This window comes from Pavona decussata, unplaced genomic scaffold (assembly GCF_977016875.1).
Source record: "Pavona decussata unplaced genomic scaffold, jaPavDecu1.1 SCAFFOLD_36, whole genome shotgun sequence".
Lineage (NCBI taxonomy): Eukaryota > Metazoa > Cnidaria > Anthozoa > Scleractinia > Agariciidae > Pavona > Pavona decussata.
The window spans coordinates 245008-262123 of record NW_028145458.1 but is presented as its reverse complement, the minus strand read 5'-3'; the positions used below and the strand labels follow the sequence as shown (position 1 = coordinate 262123).

Genomic DNA, 17116 nt, shown 5'->3' with positions numbered 1-17116 from the left:
GGATAGGACAAATAGTACCAATGCCTGTTGAGTTAGGTCTTCAAACAATTAATGTCACTGGAGGAAACACTTGGGCGTCGTTCACACTTGGTGCCTGGGCACTGTGCCCAGGCACCGGTACGAAACTGAGCCTTGTTCAGACTTCGGTGCCCAGTTTTGAATGCGTGTTAACATTCGGTGCCCAGTACCTTGTCAGGACATTTATATTTTAGCGTATTTCACGATGTATCGAAGGCACATGCATCTCTTAAATGTACAAATTCCACTTGCTTCACTGTTCGATCAATGTTGTGTTCATCTTTCATCAATTTTTGCACTTGACCATAAACTTCTTTGTTTGCTGCTATCCCGTCCACGTTTTCCTGCACTCTAACGTCACTGCAAGCGTCGATTAAAACATCAACTTGCTCATTCGTCCACCTTTGATCTTTCGCCATTTTGAAACTGAAGAGCAGGGATTTGTGGATAAAATAACTGCTAGGAGCACGGATTTGTGGGTAAAGTTCTTGGGCACTCGCTAAAATCGTGTGCAGACTTGTGCCCGTGCCCGATTCAGTGCCCGAGTACAAGGTCTCCACCTTGTACCCGTGCCCGAGCACCGTGCCCAATTATTGACACGGGCACTTACAAAGCGTTGTGTTCACATTGGTGCCCGTCAGGCACCGTGCCCGGGTACAGTGCCCGGGCACCAAGTGTGAACGACGCCTTGGTTAGTGAAGCAACGGATACAGTGAAATTCGGTTGAGTAATAATTGATTGCTGGTTTGCAACAACAAAAAAATATAACCAGGTAACTGTTGTAATACTTTTCGATACTTTTATGTGAAATACGCTATGGTATATGTCATTGTATAGAGCGCGGTTTCCATTTGAGTCTTGTAAAACCAAAACCAAACTAATTGCTTTTGTTAAATACAACTAGAAGGGCTAAACGAATTGTGTCAATTTTGTGGATTCAAAAGTTCCATCGTTTCAATCACGCAAGCGTTTCTGTGGGGTTTTTGACCGCACTCAAAACTAGAATACATGAAACTCGTGTAAAAACTTATTTAAAAAACTTGTCAAAATTCTGCAGAAAACATCATTCCATAAGGTATGTACACTTTAATGCCTGTTTTTATACGTGTTTACGATTTTATCGAACTCGCGATAACTCGCGTACAAATGTTGTGAGCGTGGGTGACCTGTGACCTTTGTCCGTTTCCCGCAAGGAGTCTGGCTCGAGCTTGTGATAAACATGTAGTTTCCACAGTCGTTTCTATAGCAACACTGCAAAAGAGCCATGTCAAGGGGTCATGCAGCGGAACACAAAGCTTCGTAATGGCGGAAAGCGGGAAGGTGGTGATCGATGAAGAGATCTAGACTGCTCATATTCTTAACAGCGCTGGTTCCCATTTATCCTTGGTCAAAAGAGGTTGCGTTGAAAGAATCAGAAGGGATTTTTCAATGGATTGGCCCTAGCAAAGTTATATGTTGTATAACGAGTGGACAAGAAAGAAATTTAGAGTGCTTACGAGTAAATTTGGCTTAGCTTTAGACCGTTAATGGTCGTAGACTTCTGTGCGGGATTTTTAAGAAATTTCGACTTTGGAAAAACTTTTACGACGCAAGTTTGACGTACAGCATATTATCTACTGTCTAGCAAGCACTGATATCGTTCTGTCAGGGAAGTCATAGCAGAGAAGTTTTATCGCGTTTCCACGTTTGTCACATCCTAGCATTGTTTTCCATTGTATACGAGTGCTACACGTTTGGACTACTACAGCTCTCTCAAGTACAATATGGATATCTTAAGGGGAGAACAATGAGCTTACGAAAGTGCTGATTATATCTTAAGAGTCTGTATATTGGCTAAAAGAAGTTCGTTAAAAGAAAAATCGCCAAACGAGGTTTCTTCAAAGTGTTGAGGTGCGTTCTTGCCTTGAGTGAGTTGAGCTTACGTTTCTTGTTGTGGGTCAAGAGCTTTGGAATGCCCATTTTGTTGTGTGGCCTGTTATCATCCCCGCGAAGATATTGACTAAACATCCAACTGAGAGTGCATGGAAGCAACCTGATATTATATAGTCCATGGAAAAGTACGAGAATTTAGGTTTAGTCGGGGAAGGCTCGTACGGTATGGTGATGAAGTGTAGGCACAAAGAATCGAACCAAATTGTGGCGATCAAGAAATTCATCGAGTCTGAGGACGATAAAATGGTCAAGAAAATTGCTCTCAGGGAAATAAGAATGCTGAAGGTGAGTTTTAAAAAATTGTTTGAGGTATCTGTTACGGTGTTTACCGTGAGGGAATTCGTGCCAGTTCGTTTGAATTAAGTACGTACGAAAGAGTAAACATGACGATCGCGCATCTGAGCCTTTTGTGTACTGTTTTTTAAGACATAAGACATTTTTATAAAGCTTACTTATTTGGGTATAAATTGTCAATTGTTCTCCAAAAACAACAACAGAAAAACAAAAACAAAAAAAACAAGCAGGGATTCCCTATATTTGAACTAACACGATTTGTTGAGTGTGATGATGCAAAAAGAATCGTCGTAGTTCCATAGATTATTTTGGGAAAATTACACAAAATCTTAATTAGTGTCCGCACTACATTCTTTGATGGTGGATTATCACGGCATAATTCAGTGTGATCTGTATGTTTCACTTTCGTGCTGTAGAAATTGAGAACATCCATATTTTCTCGTTCTGTGGCCCCGATAAATTAAAGAGTAAACAACATTGGGATACTAGGATTTCATTTGAATTTTAATTAACTGTAAATCGATATACATGTTTACACATCGATGCACGTTTCTTCTTTCTCAGTTTCATGTCTTTCAAGTTTGTGTAGTTTATTAAGTGTTATTTCAAAGAAAACCCAATTTTGAAAATTGCTCTTAAAATGGATTATTTCATTGCTTGAAAATGTAAGTACATTTTGTATTTTTTTTTGAAAATGGTGAAGGTAAATCGCCATTATAAGGGTCTCTAGAATTGAACCAAGTTAACCGTAGTGATGCTAGCATCACTAACCTCAAACAGATGCCAGCTCCTTTGTAATATTCTGTTTATTGTCAATTCTGCATGGTGTTGTTTCAGTGTTTGTGTGCTATTTGTTTGAGTTCCCCTAACCCCTCCTCTTCCCCTTTATTCCTCTACACTGTTCTATTCTAGTCAGAGTTGACAGGTGGCTAAAGCTGACTCTGCAATAGTTTCTGGAGATTTGCACACCATGGAAGTAGTATTTAATTTAATCTAATGACTGAATCTCAACAGTCCCTGGATGTAAGATCCCTTGGAGACTAATAAGCTGGACTGGTATAGTCAGAGTTGACAGGTGGCTAAAGCTGACTCTGCAATAGTTTCTGGAGATTTGCACACCATGGAAGTAGTATTTAATTTAATCTAGTGACTGAATCTCAACAGTCCCTGGATGTAAGACCCCTTGGAGACTAAAAAGCTGGACTGTACCAACATTTTGTATGTGTCTGTTTAACAGACCAAAAAACAAGCTTTGTGTTTACTTGAAAGAATTTCAGCAGCTGTAATGCCAGTGTTTTAATGTTGAGATCCCAGGCATGGAGGCTGATGTTTTTCCATGTAATCACATTTGCTGGGCCAGCCTGGCTAACCACAAAAAAAACCCCTGACCCTTTCTAGCCATCCAAGTCTCCAAATGTATGAGTAGAGGTACAGGTTTTTTCAGAGTCAATTTTTTTGTCGTGTAGTCTTGCAAGTCCTGTGACGGGTGAAGCCATTTGCATAGCTCCCATAACCTAAGGGAGCCTAAGCAACCTAGTGGTAAATTTCAGTTTGTGTCAGCGCTTTCAAAAAGACTTGACATCCACCAGACCTCCAGCAGATTTTTTGTTGTGAATTGTTGGCTACATATACATGTAATATGGTATATACAATAAAATGTTCATGATACTGAGTACTATATTGGTTAATTTATTAAGCAAATGAAAACTGGGGGGATAATTGAAGTCTCTTGTCATGCCAACCACAACTTGGATGTGTCCCTCATTGATCCTAAGGCCTGTTTAAATGGTTTCAACATTTGCCCAACATTCATTTCAACAAAAGTTGAAGGGATGTTGGGCAAGTGTTGGACAAATGTTGAACAGAGTGTTCAAATAGCTTCAACTCCATTCAACATTTTCAGAGCAAAGGAAATGTTGAATCAATGTTGAATGAATGTTTAAACCAGTTTAAATTTGATTCAACAAGCTTTCAACAAATTACACTTTCAACAATGTTGAACGACCTGTTCAAACGCCCCCAACATTTGGTTCAACAAAGTGTTGAACGCATGTTGAAGAAAATGTTGAAACAGTTTAAACAGGCCTTTAGTCTATACCTTTTTAACACAGTACAGTAACATGACATAATGAAATAAAGAATTTCCAGTAGTTCTAAATAATGTATCATTTTGATCAAAATGCTGACAAAAGCAATTCTAAGCTTTATGATTTTCAAAATTCTCCCACTAAAGGGAATGGGCGTAAGCTCTTATATCATTCTCCAACAGGTGTTCATTACTAGAGCAGCCACCTTGAAAGCCCAGCAGTGTATTAGTGTTAGTCCCTTTTAACAAATCCACACTGTCATTTTGTTGATTAAGTAGATTAAGGTGGATTTCCAGGGGTATAGTTTTAACTTAATAAGGCCCATTCACAAGCCCAGCTATTTTTTTTTTAGCCTAAAGGGTGTCCACAGATTCCCACAGTAATTTTATTGAACATAAATTTCGTCTTATCTGCTTAAATTTTATAGAAGCATGCCTTTTGAATGCCCAATTTTTAATTTTGGGGTAAAAGCCTGAAACCCAGCCAGTTATTTCAAGTAATTATCTCAGATACATGTTTGTTTTCTTTTAAAAAACTTTCTAAGCCATAAAATTATGATAAGCTTTCTCTCAGCGGTTGAAATTCATTGGCAACCAGTTCTTATACCATATCTGAGCTACATCCCTGGATTTCTATATTTACCGCCACAATTTTTCATTGCCTCCAGATTTTAAGTTACCTGGCTTCACAGACAAATAATTGTAAATAAATATATTATTTTGTGAACAGCATGTACATTATATCATTAGAGAAGTCGAAATGCATTAATTTTGGAAACCCACCTTTATATCATTTTCAAATTGCTTTAAGAAATATGAACTGCATGATCTTTTGATATTCGTTGAACAGCTAAGCTACTTAGTCTTGATTTATTGTTGTGTTTTTCTTGAAATATCTTTTACAACGTACTGTATTTTGAAGATACTTCTTTGACATTGTTTACTTTGACATTCCATTTCAGCAATTACGACATGACAACCTTGTTAATTTGATAGAAGTTTTTCGTCGCAAGAAGCGACTCTTCCTTGTGTTTGAGTTTGTGGACCACACAGTACTTGATGAGTTGGAGAGATACCCTAACGGTCTGGATGAGAATACCGTCAGGAAGGTACTGTGGCAAGTCCTGAGGGCGATTGAGTTCTGCCATAATCACAATGTAAGTACATCAACACTTCTCTCAATACATATTGTCTGTTTTAATATTCTTTTGTAGCCAGGTGTTTATCTCATAAACACCTGAAGGCATTATTCTCTTATTCTTATTGAAAGGTGAGCTAGCCTTTAATGCATTAGCTAATGCAGATAGTTGGTTTTATTGAATCATTCATGACAGATTTTAATTAGTATGAAAATTTTACCTGTGGTAATATTGATTCACTGGCCTAAGCATTAAAACATTTTTTGGGACTGACATGAATTTGGTTTTACTTAGCTTTTTTTGTCTCATTTTGTTTTTATGTTGTGTGAAATTTGGATTTAAACTCTGTTGAACCTCATTGTTACATGTAAGTTCACGTCAAATATGGGTTGGAAATTTTTCATCTGGAACTTTCAATGTAACACAGTCCAGTGTCTTAGATTAATGGGAGAGCAACAGCTGTCAAAAGCAGTCACCTTCTTTCAATAACCATCTTTATGAAATCCTGTTTGGAAAAGATTTAATTCAAACACTTAAAACAGACTGTTGAGCCATGTGCACTAATGACATGAATGATGGATCACTGAATTAACTCCGCAGTGTATGGTAAAGTGGTGAAGTGAATCCATGAGTGTTAGCCTTAGTAAGGAATTGTAGGACCATGTGAGTCTAAGAAAAAATCTTTGACCTCTGGGAATTGAACCCACAATCTCCAGATTTGGTCAACTGTTTCTCTACCAACTGAGCTACAAGGCCAGATAGCAGCAAATCGTGGGTGATTGTGGTGGTAATTATTGTGGCAATGGTATAATAAATTCTGATTTGAATCAGTTCTAAGCCATTAGCACTGTATTCATAGTTCCTTCTAAGCCACCATAGTTTGTGCATGTACTGTAGGTAATGACCCTTGCTTATCCTAGGGGTGATCTCTTAGAAAAGTTTAACTAATTCAATCCAAATAGGTTGGGTATCCTGTGTAGCTGGTAATCAGTGTCCGCGCTTGAATATAAAGTTTTGATGGTGGAGCTGTCATGAGTGGAATAAGCTGCAAAAAATACTGCCTGCCAGAAAACTAGGGTTTTTTGAATGCCGCTCAATTTTATCACCTTGCTGACCTAATTAAACTAACCAATCAGAGAGAAAATTGTAATAATTGGAAACTTATCAATTCCCAGAGACGTTTGCATTACGGTCTGATGTGTGCAAGGAGAACGTAGAAGGATTTCTGGTACTATTTAAGGGACCCACAAATCCAGCTAAAAGAGGTTAAAAAACTAAGGGGGAAAACTAGAATGGTATCTGTAGGTTGTGTGATACTCTACTCACCAAAAGCTTAAATTTGGTAATTTTCAGAATAGTGTTTGACATACATTTCCATGGAAAATTTGTTTAGGATTTCTAGCTATAGGAAATGTTAAAGCAAAATGTTGGCAGAACTTTATTCATAGATTGGTCTAGAAATTGTGGATTCGAGTACTCTTTCAAATCAAGTTTGTCAATCCCGTGGAAGGAAAATAGGGGACATGAGCTTTTCAATTTACCTGCTGCGGTCCAGAAAGATACATGTATACAGGAGTCTTGCTCTATGAAAGAATCACACTGCATTCGAATGCCTCCTGCCAACTTAGGTGGCTTCTCCAGATGGGAGTCCTCAACCTTAAACGGCCACAAGGGGAATTCGATAAGAAAGAAATAATTGTTGAATTGTTGATAGTCAAACTGGCCATTACCAACTCTATAAAGTGTATGTGTTTGTTTGTGTTTTTTTTTTTAATCGCTGAGAGAATAAAAGATATAAAACATACACGGCATTTATAATCTCTTCTGCACGAAGACACTATATTAAGGTTCTGCAGAATTATTAGCCATCTGTACCCCAACCGGTAACGTGCCACTTCCAAATAAATTACGCAATTGACACACATCGATCAACAAGTTTGCTTACATCATTGAATCGCCCTGAATGGACAAGACCTAGAGGTCTAAATCACAAAGTTCATTGTATATACACACACAAAGTCCTCAATCAGTGAGTTAATCACTTTTCAAAGCAAGCCCGATTTCGTTTTCAACCTGGTTCACAATCAATAAGCTTGTGATTTAACTCCATAGAATTAATTCAGCTTGCTGCCTGACAAGGGTGTTGTGCTGACTATCAACAACACTGACAGTCAACTTGATATTGTTGCGAAACTCTCACGAAAAAGTCAAGCCTTAGTACTTACAGACTCATGTCTCTCAATACGAGACTCTCGTCTCTCGAGACACAGCTCTTGCCTCTTGAGATGGCTTATTATTGCATCTCGCGAGAGGGTGGTAACTAATTTTTGAGCGGTACTGTATGTATAAATACTATGCAAAACTGTAGCATTGCATAACATCAGTTTTGCACTTCAAAAATTGATAGTTTGGATCTTTCATTTTGCTGGCTTATCCCAACTGCACCATTGCATCACATTAGTTTTGCACTTAGAGAAGTAATAGTTTTAAATTGATCTTTCATTTTACTAGATTATCCATAGGGATGTGAAGCCTGAGAATATTTTGGTATCCAAATCTGGTGTGGTGAAGCTGTGTGATTTTGGATTTGCCAGAACATTAGGTAAGTAAAAGCTGTGTATTGCTAAGGGCAAATAAAATACAATGAAATATGTTACTAGTTGTCAAACAAATTGAAGGAAGGGATGTAATTTACTATATATAACTATGTATATTATATTATAATACATAATATTATTAAATAACATGGCACTGAAGATGAAGAGCATGATCATTATTTATTTGCCTTTATGTGTATAACAAATTATTAAAAATACACAGCAAGTTGTTAGGCGAGGAGACCTCAGGAAACCACCAGGCTTATAGCAGAGGCCACCTCTACATCACAATATTAAACAAGATAAGGGCTGCGAAGGAGTGCAACAGAATCTAACTCAGAAATTATTTTAAGAAAAACTCTTGACTAGTACTTTGTTCTTAAACGTAGGATAGCTTGACAAGGAGTAGCCATTGATGATCTAAGCACCATATTGTCTTGTCTGTAATTCTTCTGAATTTTTGTGGATAGCTATCTATGTCATTAAGCTGACTTGTAAAGTCATTTCAAACTAACTGTTCATGATCAACTTCAACGTGATTGCTCTCCACAATTGCAGGTTGTTGGCTGCTATCAACGTAGCTTCATCATCAACAAATTTTTATCTACATGAATAAGTTTAATGTGCATTTTTTGTTGTAGCTACTGGCCCAGGTGAAGTTTACACTGATTATGTAGCTACCAGATGGTACAGAGCTCCTGAATTACTTGTAGGAGACACTAAATATGGCAGGTAGGGAATAGCTTACCTTCTTTTTACTACTTACAGTAAAATCTGGCTAATGTAGCAAACAGTGACATACTATAATTGTTATTTTGCTTAGTGTTTCTTTAAGGGAGATTTTCTCAATCACATTATTTTTACATGCATAAATTATAGACATAAATTTAACTGGTTAATGGTTGTTTACTGACTGTATAAAACAAGGTCCTTTGCTTGAACAGCTTGTGTAAACTTGTACTGTCTTGACTTTGTTTTCCTTATATTGGTATGTATGTAATACGCATGTTCACCTTGAAAGGAGGCCATTGCTCATTTTGTGGAGCATGTCAAAATTCTACTACTACTGGAAATGCTGAACAGCACTTAACTTTTTATGTTAAAGTTAAGCTGTTCACTTATCACCTCTTAATTTATTTACGTATAGCCAGTAAAATTCAGGTAGCTGCCGAAAGCCATGTGAAATTAAATGTTTGATGTTGCTGCTGGTTTCCTCAACTTTTCCTCTGATCAAATGGGTAGTTCATGAATGAAAACTATTTGAGTTTGGCTAACTTGTTTTTTGTATGGAATGTTAAGACTGGAGCAGTAATGGAGATTATATGGAGAGCAGTACTTCAATGCCAATTACTTCAGTGAGATTCCCCATATATCCAAGGCAAATTGTATCCAGTTGCATTTTATGACTATTTTTTGAGAGGGGGGGGGGGGGGGGAATGTTTGGAGAAGTTACCAGCTTGCATTCAGTATGTCAAAGGTGCATTGTGTTTAAGTGTGAACATTCCAGAGAATTCAATACAAGTTAGGAGTCTTCATCAGGACCTCTGGTTTTTTATTTTGCTAATGAAAGTCACCAATGCAGCAACTTCAAACTAAACATGAGAGGCTTCTTTTGGACTGCATTTTACTGGATTCAAGAGTTACAAGAAACTTCCATTCATGTTTGAAATGTGCCTTACATATAAGTGTCTTTTTGTTGCATGTTACAGAGCTGTAGATGTATGGGCAGTAGGCTGTCTTTTGGCTGAGATGCTTACAGGGGAACCACTGTTCCCAGGGGACTCAGATATCGACCAACTGTACCATATCATTACTAAGATTGGTAAGTGTTCAGTGAGTGAAATGGGTATTCCCATGGAGTTAATGGGGGACAAAATTGATACAAGTACCACACTGTTGTAAAGGAAACACTTTCCAGTGCAATAATATCTTGGAAATCCAAACTTCCATACAAATATATTAAGATGCTTGGCTACCCAGTGACTGTCAAATTTCAATGAGTCAATAGATTGGGCCTGCATGTAGCTTTCCCAGTCATGTTACGTACTGTAATAAAAGTTCTTATTCCATTATGTCAGAAAGCCAGTTTTATCAGTTTTTTGACCTTAAACCTGTCTATTGTCTGCAACACTGGCTTTTCTTTCATGGGAATTTTGAGTCACAACCATTAAACTGTATTTGGGAAGTCACATTTAATGTGACCAGGGCCCGGTTGTTTGAAAGCCGATTAACGCTAATCCACAATTAAAAGTTAACCAAGGTTTTAATCATACTCGTTAAAACTGCTTTTAGGGGCTAATATTTAGATATTGTCAAAGAAAAGTCTAAAACAAAACTGAGAGTCAAAATTTTTTAAAGAATCTTTATTGATTAGTAATTAGACTTAAATCTAAGTTCACACTAACCCAGGGTTAGCTTAACCAGCCTTTGAATAACTGGGGCTAGAATAGTGAAGCCCTTTTAAAAGTGTGTTAATTACCACAAGTGATGTACAATTTTAGTGATTAATGTCAGTGACAGGAGTTAGAGAGCATTTTTATTTACTTTGCAGAAAGGCCTGTCATTATATAATTTATATTAATTTTTGCAATTTGACAAGAATTTAATATGTACGTGTAGTGTGTTTTGCTTGATGTGTATCTCATAAGATGTCTGTATTTCTCACTGTTTCTGTTTCTAAAATCTCCCAAGAAGGACAAAAAAGCCCAAGTCATTGCAATTGTAATATGTAGCCATTTTGTTTAAAGATTAAATCTTGCCAGAAGCTTAGGAATGAATTAAAAGATTCTTAGACCCAGTTCAAACGTTGAACTTTACATGTGCTGAACCTGGTGTAAAGGTACTTTTTGCTAAGTTAAAGTAGGTTCAGGGCATATAAAGTTTGATGTTTAAACCAGGCCACAAATTTTGTAAAGCTTTGTTTTTTCTTTTGCTAAATGAACTGTGTTATGAGAGGATGGTAAATTATGTTTGAGCAGTACTTTATGTACAAGCAGTTAGTTAATTCTAATTATTGTATTGATTTACAGGGAACTTAACAAACAGGCACAAAGAAATTTTCCACAGAAATCCGCTGTTTGTTGGCATGAAGTTACCCGAAGTGAAGGAAGTGGAACCCATTGAGAAAAGATTTCACAGGGTTTCCTCAGCTGCCATGGACATAATGAAGGTTTGTTTTAAACACTGTGTTATTGTATGTCATGCTTCTTCTAAAAAAACAGACATGCATTAACAAAAATTAATAGCAGATCCTTACCGGTTGACAGTCAAGTTTAGGGTAGAGTACATTAAAGTGAGTTATAAATAATCACGCATTTCATTGTTTGCTTGTTTGTTTTTTAGCAATCACCTATTTTTTGTAACAAACAAACAGAGTTGCAATACACAACAACAAAAATGCAGTGTAATAGCAAGTTGTCTATGGATTTTACGATAAGCTAGTGTAGCAGTAAACTATAAATTACAGCTCTGTACAAAACTTTGACTTTTTTTTAGATAACAAAAATTTACATACAGTGGTAAAAGAGCAGGTAATTGATAGAGACAAAAATGAAACCTACAAGAATTAACACACGGATTACACACACTAAGATATTAAATGGGGAGGGTTCCAGTTTTGGAAGAAAGTGGCCAGAGTGTTATTTTGTTTAGATACTTTTTTTTATTTGAATGATGGAGTTCAGTTTGCTCTTAAAAACAGGCATGGAAGGGAGAACTCTACCAAATTTACAGAATGCAAATAATATTCTTCTATTGATTAATTTTTACAAGTAATAATATTAACAAACCCTCAACAATGTCTAAAAAGAAATTCAACCTCCCCCCCCAAAAAAAAAAATTCAGATAAATTTATCAGGGTATATCAATGGTGCATAAGTTGGAGGAACATTGAAAGACTTGCTCACTTAGTTTCCCAGAACTAGAACTTTGTTGATGCTTATGTTGCAGCTGTGTCTAAAGATGGACCCAGTGGAGCGACCCTGGTGTTCACAGCTTCTAAAACATGACTTTTTTAAGAAGGACAATTTTGGTGAGAAGTTTGCTCAAGAACTGAAAGCAAAAATAACAAGAGAAACAGCCGATAATCCTCTTCTCAGGTCAATTAATGGACGGCATGACTCCAAAGATGAAACTGCTGAGGAGAAGGCAAGAAGGAAAAGAAGAAAGGAAAAGGAAAAGGTGATTGAACAATCAGCACTCACCCGAGTTCATACTGAATCCCCTGTTTTATATACATCGTAGATAAATGAGAATGATGTATTATTCAGTGAGTGACACAGGCATACTTGGTAATAGGAAATCCGAGTGCTCCTATCGGAAGTCGAACCTAAAACCTTCCAATTACTTGTTCAGATGCACTGCCACTGAGTTACAGGAGACTCGTGGGAGCTAAGGCCATTAAGCTAGGTTCATGTGATAAACACCCGGCATACTCAGGGCTAGGATTGGAATGTCATGTGTGGCATACATGTATGCACAATGAAATAAATGTGGTGGAATATTTTAAGCCTGGTGAATAAATGATGATAAAATGAACCCTAGATAAATATTTTTGGATTTGTTTCCATCTGTCAATGGCAGGCTAAGTTTCTTAAAGACTTCCAGCCAGGATAGAAGCCCCCCTTAAACTTATGAAAGCTATTTTCGAGCAAAAAGACTGATTTCTGTGACTTGAGAATTTCCATGTACATAGTTTGAGTTGCATGCCTTATATTTGTTTTGTACCCAATAGGCTATCTAATATAGTAGACTGTTAACGGTTGTTATTTACCAGCTTGATATGAGCAAGAGAACATGATTTCTTAGTGTAAGGTGAACCATGAGGCTATGTAGAAATTCCCTGGTGTTGGTGATACTAGGTAAACTTTGGTTTTCTCTTTACAGGAGCAACGAGACCGAGAAGGAAGGGAGTCAAAGAAATCAGATGTGAAAGACGTTCTTAAGGAACCCAAAAAGCACAAAGATCCCAAGGAGCATAAGGAGGTTACAAGCCATCTGGAGAAACAAAGCAAAAAGCCTCCTCTGTTACCTTCCACATCACAAGAGATGTCAACAGGAGCTACAGCAGCATCTAATTCACCGCCCCATATGCCACACACTACTGTGGGGGCCTCTACATCAAATGTACCCACATCATTATATGTGACCTCAGGGCCATCAACACCGGCCACTCCATTGGACACTTTTGTAACGGGACACCCTCACGGGAAACAGTTGTCCCCCATACAAAGCGCTAGTACGCTTAGAAATTCACCGACGCAGGAGTCCCCCGGGGCAGCATTGTCAAAAGGTTCTATTGGTCCTATTACTACATCGCCTGGAACGTCTACTAAAGGAAGTAGTTCACACACGATGAGCATATCAAAGACCAATATTGGATTGGGTATGGTCGGACCACCTCGGCATGAGTCTCCTCCAGGACCCCCTCCATTTAGGTAAATACAGTTTGAATCTTGCTAACTTGAACTGCGGAGAATTGCAACTCTTGCAATCAGTTTGAAGATAAAGTAGTTATCCTACAAGCAAGTTCTCTTGGGGGTAGGGATGGGGAAAGAAGGGTGACGAATGCCACGTGACAAGGATGTGGCAGAATTTTGAATTTTCACGCGCAGAAAATTACCACAAGTTCCTAATCAGTGATTCGTTGATTGGAATTTATCCAAAGAGTGTTAAGATTCTTAGAGTTAAAACCCGAACAATAATAGAGAAATTAAGTACCACGTTTACGGCAAACGTTTGATTCGCGTATATGTTTTCTTGAAAATATGAGTAAGTAGATGAAAATAGTACGAGATAATTCTGGCCTTCAATTCTAACGCAAAACGACTCAATTTTTCTGAGAAACTGAAAACAGCGAGCGGCAAATGTAGGGTAAACATGGTCACGTGGTCATTTCTGCCGTTTGCCGCAAACTCGCCGATTTGTCTAGGGTACCCTTGGGACTGTTTCTTTTGCAAGGGACATTAATTTTAGCACGGTTATTTCTTTCAGGGTTGTAAACGACAGCAAAGTAAAGAAAACGCCTCCGTCATACTCTAAGAAAGGGGTTGTACCGCCTCCAAACCATCACAGCACGTCTCTGTATCCCTCAAATGACTCATATTATGAGCAAAGAACTTCAAGTAGCTTTGATCTCGGTAGCAGGCATAGCGAGAGATCATCGTTAGAAACAAACTACAAAAAGAAGAGGGAGAAAGATAAGGAAAAAGACAAGGAACGGCCGAGAGGAGAGAACGAGTTTCCACATTTACCTGATGTACCGGGAGCAGAAGGTATTGTTCTACTTCATTGCCTGGAACAAGCCAGCATTTGTTAGTATACTGTTGTCCTGTCCAGTTCAGTTACATAGTTACATACATTATACATTATACATTATACATTATACATTATACATTATACATTATACATTATACATTATACATTATACATTATACATTATACATTATACATTATACACTTTATTTTAACTCGGTAAAAATATCTTCAATAATTTACAAAATAGTTACATTAAATCATAAAAAAGTTAAAAACTATTCAATTACTGTTTTACAAGATTGCCGAGTGAGAAGCCGATGAATTAAATATTTGCTGGATTTCCTTCTTACCTCTCGGAGGCAACTCGCACAAGTCACTGTGCCGCCTTATTCATTTTTTCTCTTTTGCTTCTTCGATTTCTGTTTGTATTTGCTGTACTTTGTCTTTCGTATTTTTCTACACGGGTATTATGGTGAAATTCACGCTGGTGCCACGTTGGAATGCAAGTTAAGATATAAATAGAATCTGTACCGACTATGTTCAACATTTGCCGCGTAAAACAGAGTATCACTTGTTGTCTAACGAAAACTACAAAAGGAGGTGTTATTTATCTCAATGAGTTTGTGTAGTTATTCGGATATTTGGTACGATTTCTGTCTGAAACGTGACGCATGGATTTGGCCCAAGACTGTGTTTAATTAAATTATGTGCATAATTTATCGTGTGTTATCTTTTTAGCCAAAAACAACCTTAAATGGGGGAAGAGCTCAAAAAGCGTGAAAACTTCAATATCGATGATGCCCCACATTACCAACCTAACACCATTCCAGAACGGCACATCACAGCGCCAGGTAAGACTATTCTGTCAGGTTTGCCCCCAGCAGGATACAGGACTTGAGAAAAAATTCCGGCTTTCGTAAAGCAGTGCTATACATGTTGTTCATTCCAAGTCTCTCCAAAACGATGGTAGAAGGGCCATGTGCATCCAGTGCTACTGTGATTAACAGTTTTTGAATCACCACGTGACAGTGAAGTGCACAAAATTAATATGCATTAGTGCTAAGCCTGGTTTTCACTGGCGTCGCAGCACAAGTGTACCATGCAAATTATCAGAAACGAAAACCCAACAAGGATAAGAATGTGAATTTAAAATATTATAAAATTGATGCTGTTAAGAGAGTCTAAACTGACGTTTCGGCAATGTGCTGCCACGTGTGTTGCGCGCACGCGCGCTATTATGAATTCGGGCATGCGAGCAAAATTTAACAACTTTTAACGGTATAGTTTTGTACCCTGAAGAAGGCAGCATTGCCGAAACGTCGGTTTAAACTCTCTTATCAGTGTCAATTTTATAATATTTTAAATTCACATTTATTAACTACGCTGCACAGTATTACAATCTTTATTACTCAAGGATCAGAATGTTTTGATGCTTGTATTCGCGTTTGCATCAAAGTGTTTGCTTGAGTTTAAGTAGCTACCTTTGTACTTTGTAAGAACTTGTAGACGTCTTACAAAATTGCAATTTTCTCCTACTTCATACTGGGACTCATAACGAAGTCTAACCATGTTAGGCCCCCGCTTAAGACAACCAGTGGGCCTCCAAATCTGTTTATAAGTGTTATATTTTAAGTAGATAAATAGTTTTCTAGTCTGGGATCCAAGCCTTCTTGCTACCATCAGCAGTAGACAATGTTTAGATATGATTTTTGGCAAAATTGAAAATGGCTTAGAACGTGGTTTTGTTAAACACAGTCGAAACTGTCTTTTAATAACTGACCCATTACGTTTTTTTTGTTGTTCACAGAGCACGCCTCCAGGCTACCATCAGGGAAACAGTCACGATTCGAATCTGCCGTCCGTATGATACGTGATAACACTGTCGTTGATATTCACGAATCAGTATAATGTATAATGTAGCCTTTGTTGTGTCAAAGTAGTGTTTAACTGTGGTTAAACTAAGTTATGAATTTTTAGTATTTAATCATCATTGTAGCTTAAATTTTAGAAGATATCTAACCTCGTAGAAGCACGAGGAAGTAGATTTGCAGATTTGCCTCGAGTAGTTGTACAAAGTATGATAAACAATGCTTGTTTTATATCCAGACCAGTCACTTGACAATTCATATTCCGTGGAGAGGTTGGAGATTTTTTTATCCATACGTGTCAAGGGAAATAGAGCATTTGTTATCGTTGTATTCATAATCCCGACGCTGCATTTACCGTACATAAGTTATTCAGAGGAACAACGTACAAGGTTATTATATCCTGACTTGTGGGTAGAAGTATCGACTCGAGTTGTAAATTGGTTGTAAACCAACGAATTAAATTTTATGAAAAGCTGAGACTGGTGTCGTTTCTACTTTTGCTAGATACTGGAGCAAGTGTGCGAGTGCATCTTTGTACTTGCGCCTGTTAAATCCCCTGCGCAGAACTACAAACCCATCGTTAAACACTGAAAAAAACAACCCGATGGCCACATGTCCCGTATACCGTTATGGGGTTTCCTAATAGTTATACAGGAGTATTTTTGCGCAGTTTTTCGACTGCAGTAAATATAGGTCTTATCAAGGGCTCAGATTGAAATTAGGGGTTATCATGCATTTGTCAAAGATAATTAAGGAACAACAATGCTAATTTCAATTTGCATTCCGATTCCAATAGCCCTTGCTAAGACCTGCTTTTCCTACATAGGCGTTAACCGCCCAAGAATACCCTTGTATCAGCAGGCATCCCGAGATGCGCAGAAGGTATGCGCAGTAGCCTCTCAATCTCACGTTTGATATCATTCTCGA

At 37.7% G+C, this 17116-nt stretch overlaps 1 protein-coding gene across 1 annotated transcript; it reads left to right on the top strand.

The window, feature by feature from the left end:
- The first annotated feature begins 1287 nt into the window (after positions 1-1287).
- On the top strand, positions 1288-16666 carry LOC146484185 (uncharacterized). The gene is made up of 11 exons (XM_085104979.1): positions 1288-2235; positions 5293-5487; positions 7981-8071; positions 8708-8798; positions 9776-9888; positions 11096-11235; positions 12015-12245; positions 12951-13501; positions 14058-14338; positions 15060-15172; positions 16129-16666. The coding sequence occupies exons 1-11, from the start codon at positions 2068-2070 to the stop codon at positions 16186-16188; spliced, it is 2034 nt and encodes a 677-aa protein (XP_084961105.1). The 5' UTR covers positions 1288-2067; the 3' UTR covers positions 16189-16666.
- The last annotated feature ends 450 nt before the right edge of the window (positions 16667-17116 follow it).

What these genes read in the sequence shown, in the direction of transcription:
- LOC146484185 (XM_085104979.1), top strand. Translation starts at nt 2,068, where the DNA reads ATGGAAAAGTACGAGAATTTAGGTTTAGTCGGGGAAGGCTCGTACGGT. An exon ending in AGTTCTGCCATAATCACAAT is followed by an intron (nt 5,488 to 7,980) that starts GTAAGTACATCA and finishes TCATTTTACTAG; the next exon opens with ATTATCCATAGGGATGTGAA. An exon ending in GAAGAAAGGAAAAGGAAAAG is followed by an intron (nt 12,246 to 12,950) that starts GTGATTGAACAA and finishes TTCTCTTTACAG; the next exon opens with GAGCAACGAGACCGAGAAGG.